Genomic DNA, 14,061 nt, shown 5'->3' on the forward strand with positions numbered 1-14,061 from the left:
TTCCTTTTCTAAACAGTCCTCCAGGCCAGCAGCACTGTTTCATCACCTGGGTTGGGTAAACCGGCCCCAGCCCCACATCAGGATGTCATTACTGTCTCTCTCCGCTGTCCCTGACCACGGGCCTCCGACACGAGGGATGCTGACAACTGTCACAGACAGGCCCCCACCCGAGGCACTTTCATCCAGCCGTCGGCACCTGGGAGCAACCTGACAGGGAGAACGTGTCCATTTACCACTGATACAAGGTGGCGTCTGTCAATGCCTCGGTGGCTGCAAATTCCACACGGTGTCCATTAGGGAGGTGGGCTTGACTGACAGCAATCTTACATTTTCTCAAATGCACCTTTTAAATTTTTATCTTTTATTATTTTAAATCGTGGATAAGGAAGCACTAACCATATTATCGTTATCAGTCATAAGCAGTGACGCCGCACACAGGGACCTGGGGCATCTGGTCCAGAACAGGTAATGCCCAACAGCTGTGTGCAAGGGCTCCCCAGACTCCATATGAATCAAAAAACAGGAAAATCCCCGTTCTCAGCTACACCATGTTTTGGAGATAACCTACTGAGTAAAACTCCTTCAAAACCCTCCCATCAGTTTGCAGTTCCCTATTTGTGTACTTAGAAGCTCCTTCCACACAGGAGCTTATGTATTCTTGACATTTAGCACCATGACTGACACAGAACAGGCTTTGAACGGTATTTGTGGGTGAGTGGAAGTCTGGGACTCTGTGCAGTCAGTCCCAAGAAGGAAGGGAGCTCTCACCACAAGGGGGCGCCGTAGTTCCCCGTGCTCAGCGGTATTTTTCCAGAGCTGAAAATAATGCCATTTTCTCCCTCCTCCACAGACGACTCAAGAGGGCTAAGATCCGTGAATCCCTCATAATTAAAAATGAGTTGGCTGCTAATGTCATCAAGAAAGGAGATCTGGATAACCAAGGGGAAATGACTGAATCCAGAATTTTTTTTGTTGTTTCGTGGGTTTTTGGGGGGGGGGGGGGGAGGATTAGGCTTATTTATTAATTATTATTTTAATTTAACAGAGTTACTGGGGATTGAACCCAGGACCTCATGCAAGCTAAGCACATGCTCTACCACTAAGCTATACCCACCCCGCTGAGTCCAGAAATTTTAATGTTGATATAATTATCTAACTACAACCCTTACTCCAACTCACGCATCACCTCAGTGTTGCCTTTATGGCAACCTCCCCTCCTCAACCAGGATCCATCCCAGGATCCTGCACTAGACACTCCCTTAGCCTTTCGTCCTCGTCCACGTCACAGACATTTTTGAAGAGTACTGGCCAGCTGTTTTGTACCACATCCCTTACTTTGGGCTTGTCTGATATTCCTTCACGATCAAAGTCAGGTTACGTAAGAAAATTCAGCAAGTGTCACTTTCCTGTTCTTACTTTCAACGTTTTACTGAATTTAATTGCCAGCCATGGTCCAACCCACAGACAAGGCAGTGGGAGCACTGGGTAAACAGAAACCAGAGGTGAAGAGATGTGACTTCTGTGCATTTGTCTGTCTTACAAACCAAAAAAGCCTAATGCATTTCCTTACAACAGGGCTCAGAGGCCAGTAAAAATCATAGCCAAAACCTACAGGTCTCACCCAAGGACTGGAGAAGTCTCAGCCTTACAGAATGAATGGGTGACCAGTCATTCCCAACCGATTAGCAAATTGACTATTAGCAAATAGGACTGAGTGGGAACAACTAGTTAGTATTAAAAAAAATAGTAATTACATAACAATTTCACAGGCTACATTAAAATCACAGATGAATGAAAGAACTGTGAAAGAATAAAACCTGTATACAGGCTAGTCATACACATGTGTCAGTTTTTTTCCTGGAGGGATGCTTGGAAAATGCTAACAGTGACTCCCTCTGGGAAGAAGGAACAGATGGAAAACTCTAATCTTACTTCTAATTTTACACCTTCTCATGCTGTTTGAATTTTCCTACCTGTGTCTGTATGGCCTTCATAAATATCAACCTGAGCCATGTTATTATAGGTCATTTTGTTTTCTTCCTTTTAGTATTTGTGATACCTCTCCTCTCCAAAATTATTATTTCTCAAAAAAAAAAAAAATCTAAGTGCCCAGATACACGGGATTGTCAACGGAATGCTCTGCAACTATAAAGATGTAAGCTGACAGACTTAGGAAGTCGGTTGTTACACACCAAGTAAGTGGAGCGATCATAAAAGAGGGCGTAACAGCTACAGACACAATTTACAAAAACAGAAGAGATAAAAATTAAATGAAATTTTAAAAGGTTTTCTTTTGATTATCTCTGTTTTCCACAGTAATCAGGGAATATCCATACAATTAAAAATTAAGGAGAAGGGGTGGGGGTACAGCTCAGTGGTAGAGTGTGTGCTTGGTGGGCACAAGGTCCTGGGTTCAATCTCTAGTGCCTCCATTAAAGGGATAAACAAATAAATAAACAGATAAATGAAGGAGAAAACTTGGCAATAGGAACTTAATTTATTGGAGAAAATACAGACTTTCATCTCTGAACAGAGGTGTTCATCAATCTGTTACTAACAGTTCTTCCCTGGAAGCTAAATCAACCCACCTGAACTTCTATCCTGGAATGATGCTGATTGAGACTCATACTACTGCATGCATACATTCAACAAGCACCTTCAAAAAGACAACTACGGTTCTGATACTTAAAGAGCTGGAGTAGACTAAGCTTACAGTTTAAAATCATACACCTTTCGGGGGATGTAAAAGGCTGTGTGCAAGACAGTTTGTCGGTTCCTCAGAAAATTAAACACAGAAAGACCGTATAATCCAGCCATCTCATTTCTGGGTATATACCCCAAAGAACTGAAAGCAGGTACTCAATCAGGTATTTACATACCCAGGGGCAGAGCAGCACTATTCACAGTAGCTGAAAAGATGGAAACAACCTCACATCAACAGATAGGTGAACAAACAGAATGCAGCACATCCATACAATGAAATACTATTCAGCCATAAAAAAGAATGTCATTCTGTTACATGCTACATGGATGAAACTTGAAAACATTATAAGTGAAATAAGTCAGACAGAAAAGGATAAATACGGTATGAGCCCACTTATATGAAATACCTAGAATAGGCAAATTCAGACAGACACAAAGTAGAGTGGTGTCTCCCAGGGACTGCGGGAAGGGAGGAATCCTCAGTTATTGCTTGCTGGGTACAGAATTTCTCTGGGGGTAATTAAAGTTTTGGAAATGGATAAAGGTAGTGGTTGCACAATGTCAATATATTTAAAGCCACCAAATTGTACACTTAAACAGTTAAAAAGGCAAATGTCAGACATATTAAAAAAAAAACCTTTTTTTAATAAAAGTAAAGGAGAAGAAAAGGAAAAAAAAAAAAGTAAAAAATGTCCTAATTTGAGGCATAAGAACCAGGAGCCGCCCTTCCCTGTTCACCCTAACTTACTCAGAAGAGCCTGACCTCTCTCAGTGCTTCGTTTAACAGAGCTGCTAAGGAGAAGCAATTCACATCGCTGGTGTGTCTGACAAGGGTGGAAGTAAGTTTGGGAGTAGCAGACAGACATTTGCAAAGCATCCGCAAACACAACGATATTTCTCTCTCTGAGTCCTATAACATGCTACATAGGCACACGGGAACTCCAAAGCCCTCTTTATAAGAAACTGAAGTCTCACACCAGTGTACGAGAGTAGAAAGAGATTTCAAGAAACAGGGGACCCAAGTTCATGCCCAGGCTCTCTAGCTTTGTGACCCTGGGGACAGGTAACTTCCTCTCTGAGCCTCGGCTTGCTCACCTGAAAGTGGGGATCGTTCCCACCAATTTTTAGATCTCACTGGAATCCAGTGAGGATCCAGGTCCTGGCATTTGTGAGTAACGAGAAGCTGGGTTTCTATGGCCAGGGGAGCCCCACCATGGATGTCCCCATTCTCTGCTTCTTGGTACAAGCACCCTTGTGTTTTAGCCTCAATGATGTCATTGCTGGATCACGGCGGGTCAGCATGGTCTCCTGGGCTTTTCCTTCACTCCAGAGGCTGTTGAAACACTCCAATCCCACAGCATGGGCTCCTAAGATAAAATTCCCACCCCACTGAATGTCCACCCCAGAAATGTTAAGGGGGCAGGGAAGAGTCCACTACAGAAAATGTACATGTTAAGACAGCAAACGTCCAGGCTCCCGAGGCCCCATCCCCGGGGGCGCTCACCAATGGTGGTCTCGCAGAACTTCCCGGCGGCCACCTCGTTGGCGATGTTGGCGCCCATCAGCACGCTGATGTCAATACCCATCTTCTCCCGGATGATGTCGGAAATGAGCTTCAGTCCCTCGGGACCTTTGTCAATGCCCTGCGGGGACGGCAGCCAGTCAGGGGGAAACAAACCACCAAAGAAAGAGGCAGGAGATTGTTGCTTTGTAAGTAATCCAGGTTCAGACCTCCGGTGGCACACGCAACTGGAAAAACCTCTCTTGTTTACAAGGGTAAACACTCATACTGTCTATGTACTATTTAAAGAGTAACAATCAGATGAAAATGAACATGTAACCACGAGGTTAAGAAACAGAACATGACAGACACTGAGGTCTCCTGTGTCTCTCCCTAAATTCATCCCCCTTCTTAGTACTGTTCCCTGTCCCTGTTCCCTGACCCCCATCCTGAATGATTTATGTCCTACTCCCTTGCTTTTCTTGCTCATTTGCCACATAAAACTATCTCTAAACAATGTTATGTCAGTATGCCTATTTTTGAAAACCATGAGTGAAACTGTACTGTTCACCTGTAACGTGCTGCTTTGAACTGTATTATTACGTTAGAGATTTACCCATGTGGCTGCATGAATGTTAGGGTTCACTCTCATTCACGGCTGTGTAGTTTCCCCCACTGTTCATTCATCCACCCTACTGCTGAATGACATTGCAGCTGTTTGCCTTCATAAACATTCACCTACGAACACTTTGGGACAGAGTCTGTCCAGGGGGTTCTAAACCTTTCTTATGACCTGGACCCGCCCCTGGCAGTGTGGTGAAGTTTACAGACCCATTCTCAAAATCCATATGCACAGAGGAAAATATGTAAGACAATTATATTGAAATATTGTTACCAGAATGTCCAAAAAAATTTGTGGCAAAGTAATATATATGTTTTATTAATGCAATTATTAAAAGATGTCATGGTAGGTCTAATAATTACAGTAATTTCAAAGTAGTGATGAGCATAAATGATACCCTGAGATATGTGAAGCCACCATAAAGTGATACAAAAATACCTACTGACCACGGGGTCAAGGTCCTGCTAATACTACTGTTAATGAAACTCTGGCTTGTGGCCTACATTCCTAAGTGAACGAAATGCCTGTTTCAGTCAGAGTTAAAATTAATAAAAATGCAGGGCCTCCCCCCTATATTTCAGTCCATGAACATCTTGAATTCTGTCTGTGGAGCTTTGGGGGTGGTTTGTGGACTTCCAGTTAAAAACAACCTCTTTAGGGAATGAACCCAGATGTGGGAACGAAGATGATTAATTTTGCAGCTATTGCAAACCGTGGGAGATTTCCAGAGCGCAGGCGCAGACCCACGTACTGGACTAAAAGGGTCTCTCTGGCGGGAAGGCTTCTCAGGGGACCCTCGCACCCTCACCCCTGAGAACCTCCTGCATGGGGAAGCAGCCTCTCCTCAATATGAGCTAAGTCAGCCTCATGGGAGACGTGGTTTTGATCACCTTCCAGGCATATTTGAGAAACAAACCCAAGGGGAGGGTATAGCTCAAGTGGTAGAGCACATGCTTTGCATGAGGTCCTGGGTTCAATCCCCAGTACCTCCTCTAAAAATAAATAAACCTCAATAACCCTCCCAAAAAAATTGAAAAAGAAAAAAAGAAAGAAAACAAACCCAAACCAGCCGTAACCTCCCTTCAGCTCCTTCCCTCCAACAGATGAAAGGGAGAGGAAAGGAAGCTCCCAGTAACACGGCGCAGCGAGGGGCCGCGGCACCTTGATGAGGGTGATGCCCAGCGCGTCCTTAGGCACTCTCCCGGTGATCTCGTCGCAGATCCTGTGAATGAACTGGTGGGGGATGACAAACACCAGCAGGTCTGCATCCTGCACCGCCTACCCCGAGGTTCGAGACAGCAACCTGCAATGGTGAGGGGGAAAACTGTTACTCCTGGGCCGAACAGTCGAGCGCTGCGTGGCGCAAGCGCAGACCATCCATCAGGACAAGAGCGCGGCGTGCCCTGCCTTCCTCACTCAGGACGCACATCTCTGCAGCTTACTAGCCAAGCTAGTGCCCTACTCCCTCCCTGCCTCGGTTCCCTTCCCCATAAAAGGGAGTCATAACCATACTGTTGCTCAGCCAACCCCCCAGTCCATTTTCTGCCCATCTTTGCCCGGCTGTCTTCCCCGGGAGGCTGCTCTTGGGTCCGGCCCAAGGGCGGCGCTATCGCGAGCTCCAAGGTGGGAGGAGAGACAGGGAAGTTAAGGGTGCCGATCAGCCTCCTGGGGCCACTCCAGCCGTGCTGCTGGCCTGGCTTCCTTCTACAGCTCCACCTCCTGACCTGGTAGGAGGCAGCTGAGTTCGAGGCTCTAAGCACTGGTTGAACCGGTGGAGTGACACTCAACCATCCCCTTGCACTTCCAGGGGTGGCCATGGCTTCCTGCTGTTGCTAATCTCCAGGCACCTCACCCAGCCCTTCTGGTTCCCTCCACTCTGCCCACACCTCTGTCAGTGGTCCCACACTACACACTCCTTCTTTAAGCACTTTGAAAGAGAGCTGTTGGGAAGAATAAACGCTACAGATCAGTGTCTGGCACCTGACAGGCACGTGAAACATATTAGCTATTATGATGATTTATTTTCTCAGGTAAGTAGGAAGATGGGTTTTTAAGATTAACCTGGACAAACACACACACACACACAGAGGCAGAGGCGAGGACATCTAGTGAGGACACTGGGGCATAGGTCTCTAGTACAGACTGCCTCTTGTTGCCCAATGTCTGTTCTCCGCTTCTTCCTCAGCAAGAGAAACCCCATACTTTGGGGTGAGGCTCTTAACTCCAGGGAAAAAGGCTATATTTCTAGCCATCCTTGTAGCTGTGTAATTAAGTGCTGACCAGTAAGGTGTAAATGGAAGTGTTGCATGTAACTTCCAGTAAATGCCCTTGAAGGTCTTTCTTCCTCCTTTTTACCGGAGTGAATGTGAAGAGATGGCTGGAGCTCAGGCAATCACCTTAGAGTATGAGGAGGAAACCAAATACTGAGATGGCAGAACAGAGTCTCTGACACTATGATGTATCATTATTACGATGGATGTCTTTTATGTGAGAGAAAACAAAGCGCAAACATTCACTTTGCTTAGGTCATTGTATTTTTGGTTTTCTGTCATATGTACCTGAACCTAACCTAACTGTAAGTGACCTAGTTCCCATTAAACACTGGTGATTCCCAAAATGAAGGGACCTGGATGAAGATTCCACTCTGAGGAAGTGCTATCTGCCACGGGAACATCATTCAGGATGGATAAGCCTCCCAGAAAATCTAGTTTGGGAGCTGTAGTGGAGATGCCAACTCTTCGACAAAATTTCTTCTCTGTTTTCTGGTCACTGGTCACCATGCTGGGGACTGGCCAGCACTCACTACTGAAGGCCCAGAGCCTTCAAACAGGGGGCTGTTTCCTCCACACACTCCCTCCCCCTTCTTTCTGCTCACTGACAGCCCAGAGCTAGCAAATGGCACAGAAATGGTGAGGAAACGTGGGACCAAGAATAATGGCGTGAAAGAGCTGCCGGACCACTGTCATGTGAGAGGGAAATAAATACCTTTGCTCTTTAAGTCACACTATGACGTCTCTCCTTATCCCTTACTCTAGTCTCTTAACTAACACATGTGCTAAGAGTTACTCCCTCACTCAGAGAATTCCCCAAGGAATTCTACCTGGCATGATTGCACCCCCTCCTCCCTTCGGTTGGTGGGTAAGACTTCTGTAATTTACCACCCAGCCTCCATTCCCCTTCTTTCTAGCAAAAGTACCTCTCAGTTTCATTTCAAAAGCTACTGCTGCCCCATTTTAACGATGCAATGTGGTTGGAGGTAGCCCTTCCCCTGCCCCATGGATGGTCCTTAAGTTGTTTGAGCTCATAGGCACAGAAAACAATGGAAGCCAATGTTTGCTGGGGCTTCTGGGGAATAGCAGCTTCCTTACTCTTCTGCAGCAGCTACTGGGTCTTTCCTGGAACAGGATGGGATGATGGTGCGAGGTCTGGAACAGCTGCAACCATTTTACATTGTGAGGGGCAGAACCGAGACCTGCCAAGGGCTCTGATGTGAATGAAGGCAGAGCAGAGAAATAGGAAAACATGGGGCCTTGTTGACATCATTTAAGCCACTGGTTCTGGTTGTACCTGAAACCAGCTCTACCTGAATTTTTAGTCATATGACTCAAAACATCAGCTTAAGTTGATTTGAATGGCAACAAAAAGAGTCATTCCTCACAGAGGAGATCATAACCCAGAGTTTAGCACTTATCCCTCTTTTTTCACACCCTCAAAGGCAGAGGGAAACCTGTCTTCCTCTTCAGAGGGGCTTGTCCAGGTTGCTAATCTAGGCTGTGTAGCAAGGATTCACCACCAAGTATCTACCTGCCTATTAGTTCCCTGGCATCTGGAGATTCTATCTCCTCCAAAAAAGCAGTTTCTTACTTGATCCCATTAACCCCCAATGCCAACTTGCAGTTGCTCTGTTTGTCCCTTACTGTCAAAGCTCATTAAGCTCTTATACATTTGTCTGTGGTCCCAGACAGTCTCCCCGCAGCCTTCGTAAGAACTCTGACTCTGACGCCCCACTCCTGCTCCCCTGGGGTTACTAGCCTTGCTTAGGCTGGGACTTCTGCTCTCTGACTCCTTTTCTCATACGAAGCCTGGCAGCCTGAATTTTAATTCAAACGCTTCTTCTCCAGAGCTGTTTTTCTCCTCTCCCATCCACTTCCCGGCCGCCCACACACATCCTCCCTTTCCATCCCTTCAGGGCTTTTCCCAACACAGTGAGATGGAAAAGACACCAGAACCAGAGAAAAGATGTTGAAGATGTACACTGGGGCCCCACGTCCACAACTGACCAGCTGTGGGACCTCAGACAAAGGACACATCTTCACTGACCACAGTCACTCCGTACACAGAACGGGAATGAAAATCACCTTTCCTACCGGCTACTTCACAGAACACTTTCAAACTAAGTAATACGAACGACAGAGCTCTAAAGTGATATGAAATAACTGAAAGGAATTACTCACCAGAAAAATCTACCTGCCTCCTATAAATTCTTAACTTTTAAGGAGTCAGCCCATCCTTAGGTCCCTTGTTACCAAACATTTGCATGGAAACTGCCAGCTGGTCTGGATTCCTTCCTGTCTCTTCTGTTTCCTTCTTCAGTAAATCAAAGGACAACCTGCAGTTGGCTGGAGGTGACGGGTCCCTAGGACAATACGACCGGGGCTCACTCAGCTCCTACGGACGTCATTCCATTGTCCTTGGCTGAATGCTTAGGGTTTAACCCACAGGAGCAGCAGGTAACACAAGCTGCATTTGTACGGTGCACTCGGCCCACTCACAGACCACGACTCCTCTTGCCCAGCATCAAAATGAGCTCTCCACAACTAACACAGCAGGTGCAACAGCCTCTTTCAGAATAAAACCTTTAGCGAAGCCACTATCCCATCTCTGAGCAAAATCAGGACACTGCTTTGGGAACACTGATCTATTTCACAGGCCTCCTGCCAAAATCTTTCTGAGAGTGTCCATTAAAGAACCTGAAGTGGGTTGGGAAAGACAAGTCAGAACAACAGGGCTTGCCTTCCACTGGCAGGGAGGACAAATCATCAAATCAGAACTAAGCCATCAGGGCTGGTTCATTTGATGCCCAGACTTTCAGGAATCCAGGGCTCTTGGTCCAAGTTAAGGAAAAGGAAAGAAAGAAAGAAAGAAAGAAAGAGAGAAAGAGAGAAAGAGAGAAAGAGAGAGAGAGAGAGAGAGAGAGAGAGAGAGAGAAAGAGAGAAAGAGAGAAAGAGAGAGAGAAAGAAAGAAAGAGAGAAAGAAAGAAAGAGAGAAAGAAAGAAAGAAAGAAAGAAAAGAAAGAAAGAGAAAGAAGAAAGAAAAGAAAGAAAGAAAGAGAGAAAGAGAGAAAGAGAGAAAGGGGAGAAAGAGAGAAAGGGAGAAAGAGAGAAAGGGAGAGAGAGAGAAAGGGAGAGAGAGAGAAAGAGAGAAAGAGAGAGAAAGAGAGAGAGAGAGAAAGAGAGAGAGAGAGAAAGAAAGAGAGAGAGAAAGAGAGAAAGAAGAAAGAGAGAAAGAAGAAAGAGAGAAAGAAAGAAAGAAAGAAAGAAAGAAAGAAAGAAAGAAAGAAAGAAAGAAAGAAAAACTAATAATAAGTAAATTCATTTTAAACACAGCCAGTAAAGTCCATGTGCCAAACCTGAAGTTTCCTTTGTTTCGCTGTGGAGTAGCTGTCAGTTCAGTGTGTGGGCAGCGTGGCTCAGCTCTGTCACCAGTTAGCTAACTGGACACCACGGGCCATTCCCCTACATTCTTGAGGTAATTAAACACAACAGCATGAGAAGCACACATAGCAAAAGACAGCTGGCCCACAGCAGAGGTTCAGAAATACCGTGGCTGCCTCCTGTTCTCCTCACCTCCATCTGGGCCCAGATCATAGGTGAAATTCACACCCTTGGTTCTGCATTCAGAAAAATGATCCTCAAATACACACCCCGTCTGATGATTCTGACAGAAACATGCCACTGTGGAAAGTGAGGCTGCCTCAATACTGTGCCAGAAATATCATTTCATTATGTAGACCAGTGATGCCCAGTGTGATTCCCGAACCAACAGCATCTCTATCACCTGGGGACCTGTTAGAAATGCGAATGCCTGGGCCTCAGCGGAGACCTAGTGCATCCCAAACTCTCGGGGTGGACCCAGTGATTCCTGGTAAGCTCTCCCAGCGAGTCTGAGGAACACTGGAATCTGAGAATACCAGTGAAGGCTGATCCACTAACGAAAACCAAAAAGCTAAACCATGATACAAATGAATTTATTTACAACTTGGAAATAGAATCATAGACACAGGGGAAAAAAAACTATGGTTACCAAAGGGGAAAAGGGTTGGGGAGGAGGGATAAATTAGGAGTTTGGGATTAACAGATACACACTACTGTATATATAATAGATAACAACAAAGGTATAGCACAGGGAAATATATTCAATTTCTTGTCATGAGCCATAATGGAAAATGAAAATATATATGTATGTATGTATGTATATGTACAACTGAATTGCTTTGGCTGTACACCTGAAACTAACATTGTAAGTCAACTACACTTCAATAAAAAATAAATAAAAAAAAAAAAGAGGGGTCACCACCAAGAAAGCGCAAACTCCCAGAAGGGGACAATATCCTTCTGAATCACATGCCTGAAAATGGATTTGTATCTAATATAGAGAGAGAATTCTTACAACTCAATAATAAAAAGACAAATAACCCAATTTTTTTAAACAGGCAAAGGATCTGAATACACCTTTCTCCAAAGAAGAGATACAAACGTCCAATAAGCATGGGACAAGATGGTCAACATTGTTAACCATCAGGCAAATGCAAATCAAAACCACAGTGAGACATGACGTCACACCCACGAGAGTGGCTAGGATCCAGAAGTTAGATAACAACAGGTGCTGGTGAGGGTGTGGAGGAACTGGAACCCTCGCACACCGCTGGTGGGAACGTACAAGGGCGCAGCCACTTTGGAAAGCAGTCTGGCGGTTCCTCAAAAAGTTAAACAGTTACCATCAGACCCAGCAACTGTCCCCCTAGGTAAACAGTCAGAAGAACAGAAAACACATTCACACAAAACATGGTACATGACTGTTCCCAGTAATATCATTCGCAATAGCAAAGAGCAGAAACAACCCAAATGTCCATCAACCGATGAGTGGATAAACGAAATACGGCACATGCATAAAACAGAATGTGAGTCAGCCACAAAGAGCAGTGAGGTTCTGACTCATGCTACAACATGGATAACCTCAAAAACATCACGCTCGGTGAGAGAAGTCAGTCACAGAAGACAACGCAGTGTATGGTGCGATTTGTATGAAACGTCCAGAACAGGCAAATCGAGAGAGACAGAAGGTGGATTAGCGGTTGTTTAGGCTGGGGATAGGTGGAAACAGGATGCGACTGCTAAAGGGCATGAGGTTTCTTTTTAAGGTGATGAAATACTCTAAAATTGACTAGGGAAGCTCCGAGGAATCGTCTGCACCAAGCATGGATCAGAGATGATTTCAGAGGCCTTCCAGAGCAGTGGGAACCCCTGCCCCCTTTACTTTTTCCATCAGATATTTGGGCAACTTAACTGCCAAGCTCAGAACCCTAGGCATCCTTTCTCTCCCCGCCTACAGCACCAAAAGTAACTGCAGGGAAACGCTGCCCGGCCTTAGTGCCATGACACAGTCATCACTGTCTAGAAGGCACCAACTCAGCAGGCTCAGGAACTCAGGAACGGGTCCACCAGCCTTTAGCTTTGTGACCTTGGGCAAGTTCATTAACCTCTCTGAGCTGTGGTTTCTTCCCCTGTAAAATCAGAATCATCATCGTAAGAAAACTAATTGCATCAACCTAAGAGGGTTACCGAGAACATTAAATAAGACTAAAATCAGATAGGGTAGGGGGTCCTCAGAGGAAAAAACCAGGCATGGCTTTCTTGATGTAAGAGAAGCCATTATTGGCCTAAGCCATTTTGTGATCTTAACCTGGCACAAGGCTTGCCCTTGAACAGGTCTCAGAAATCAGTGATCTTAAGGGAACAAAAGGACAAACTTACCAGGCACGTGAAGTAACAACAGCAAAGATAACAAGTCGGTTGGAAAGACTCCCAGTTCTGTCTAGTGGTAAACACTAGCCTGCAGCACTGTCCTAAACTGTTCCGCAGAATTTAAATCCCCCTTGGGCGCTCCACCACCAGATCAACTGGAACCTAAGGAATTATGTTGCTGGCCTTTTTTGACCCTCGGGGCTTCAAACAACTAAAGCTCGGACTCACTCCCAAGCCCCTTCAGGAACACGCATGTTCCCTTAGCTGAAAAGGTCCCCAGTTTTGTTACTGGGGAGACACTGCTTTGGGAAAGATCCTCAGTGTTCTAACCTTACTTGCTGCAAGCGATAAATCCTTGGCTTGGCTGAGTCTTTTGGCTAGACACCCACCAAGTTTTCGAGTAAGAAGACGGTAATTGTAAACTACTTAGCACAGTGCTTGACACTAAAGAACACTGTCACCAAAGCCAAAGGAAGTCCTCAGTGAGCAAGGTCATCGCATCTCCAAACTTCCTCACATTTCTCAGCCTACAGATCCGGCTCCCTCGTGCTGGGCCCGCTGACCTCATTCCTCTTTGTCTCCAGAACCAATGCTGTGCTTTGCATCCGCGGCACCTGCTCGCAAAGGTCTGGTGAGTGAACACCGAATGATGAGTGCCTCATGACGGCAGGGGATGGGCAGCCACATGGTCTGTTCTCAGACAGACTATTACAGAAAGCCACCCACAAGTGAATCTGAAGGAATTTATTCATTTATTTATTTATTTTAAATTTATCTTAAATTTTATTTTATTCATTTAAAAAATTTTGTTGGGGGGAGGTAACGAGGTTTATTTATTTATTTAACGGAGGTACTGGGGATTGAACCCACAACGTCGTGAATGCTAAGCACGTGCTCTATCACTGAGCTATAACCCCATTTGGAACAGAAGTTCGTAAATGCAGCTCCCACAGGCAGCAGGGTCACCATTTTCACTCGCATGCTCATTTCTTCCCCACTGGAATGAGGCCAGGCAATAACCCAGATTTTCCCCTCTCAGACCTAATCAGCTTGAATTTTAAACTGTCAGTCTTAGAATTTTCTATTTTCTCCAATCTCCCTCTGTAATTTAGGTCTTGATCTTGATTTTAATTACAGACCAGTGCATCAGCTGTCATAGGGACAGACTGAATTCCACACATTTTGAAAAGGCGCGTGAGATAAAAATTCC

The 14,061-nt window shown here is 45.3% G+C and overlaps 1 protein-coding gene across 1 annotated transcript in view; it reads right to left on the minus strand.

The window, feature by feature from the left end:
* GPD1L (glycerol-3-phosphate dehydrogenase 1 like) overlaps positions 1-14,061 on the minus strand; it is a 47,922-nt gene that overhangs the window by 18,168 nt on the left and 15,693 nt on the right. The window contains exons 3-5 of the mRNA XM_064496808.1: positions 12,587-12,590; positions 5,988-6,104; positions 4,208-4,346 (exon numbers count right to left, since the gene is read on the minus strand). Coding sequence (XP_064352878.1) covers positions 4,208-4,346; positions 5,988-6,104; positions 12,587-12,590 — 260 coding nt within the window. The remainder of the gene's footprint in view (positions 1-4,207; positions 4,347-5,987; positions 6,105-12,586; positions 12,591-14,061) is intronic.

This window comes from Camelus dromedarius, chromosome 17, assembly GCF_036321535.1.
Source record: "Camelus dromedarius isolate mCamDro1 chromosome 17, mCamDro1.pat, whole genome shotgun sequence".
In the NCBI taxonomy this organism is placed as follows: Eukaryota; Metazoa; Chordata; class Mammalia; order Artiodactyla; family Camelidae; genus Camelus; species Camelus dromedarius.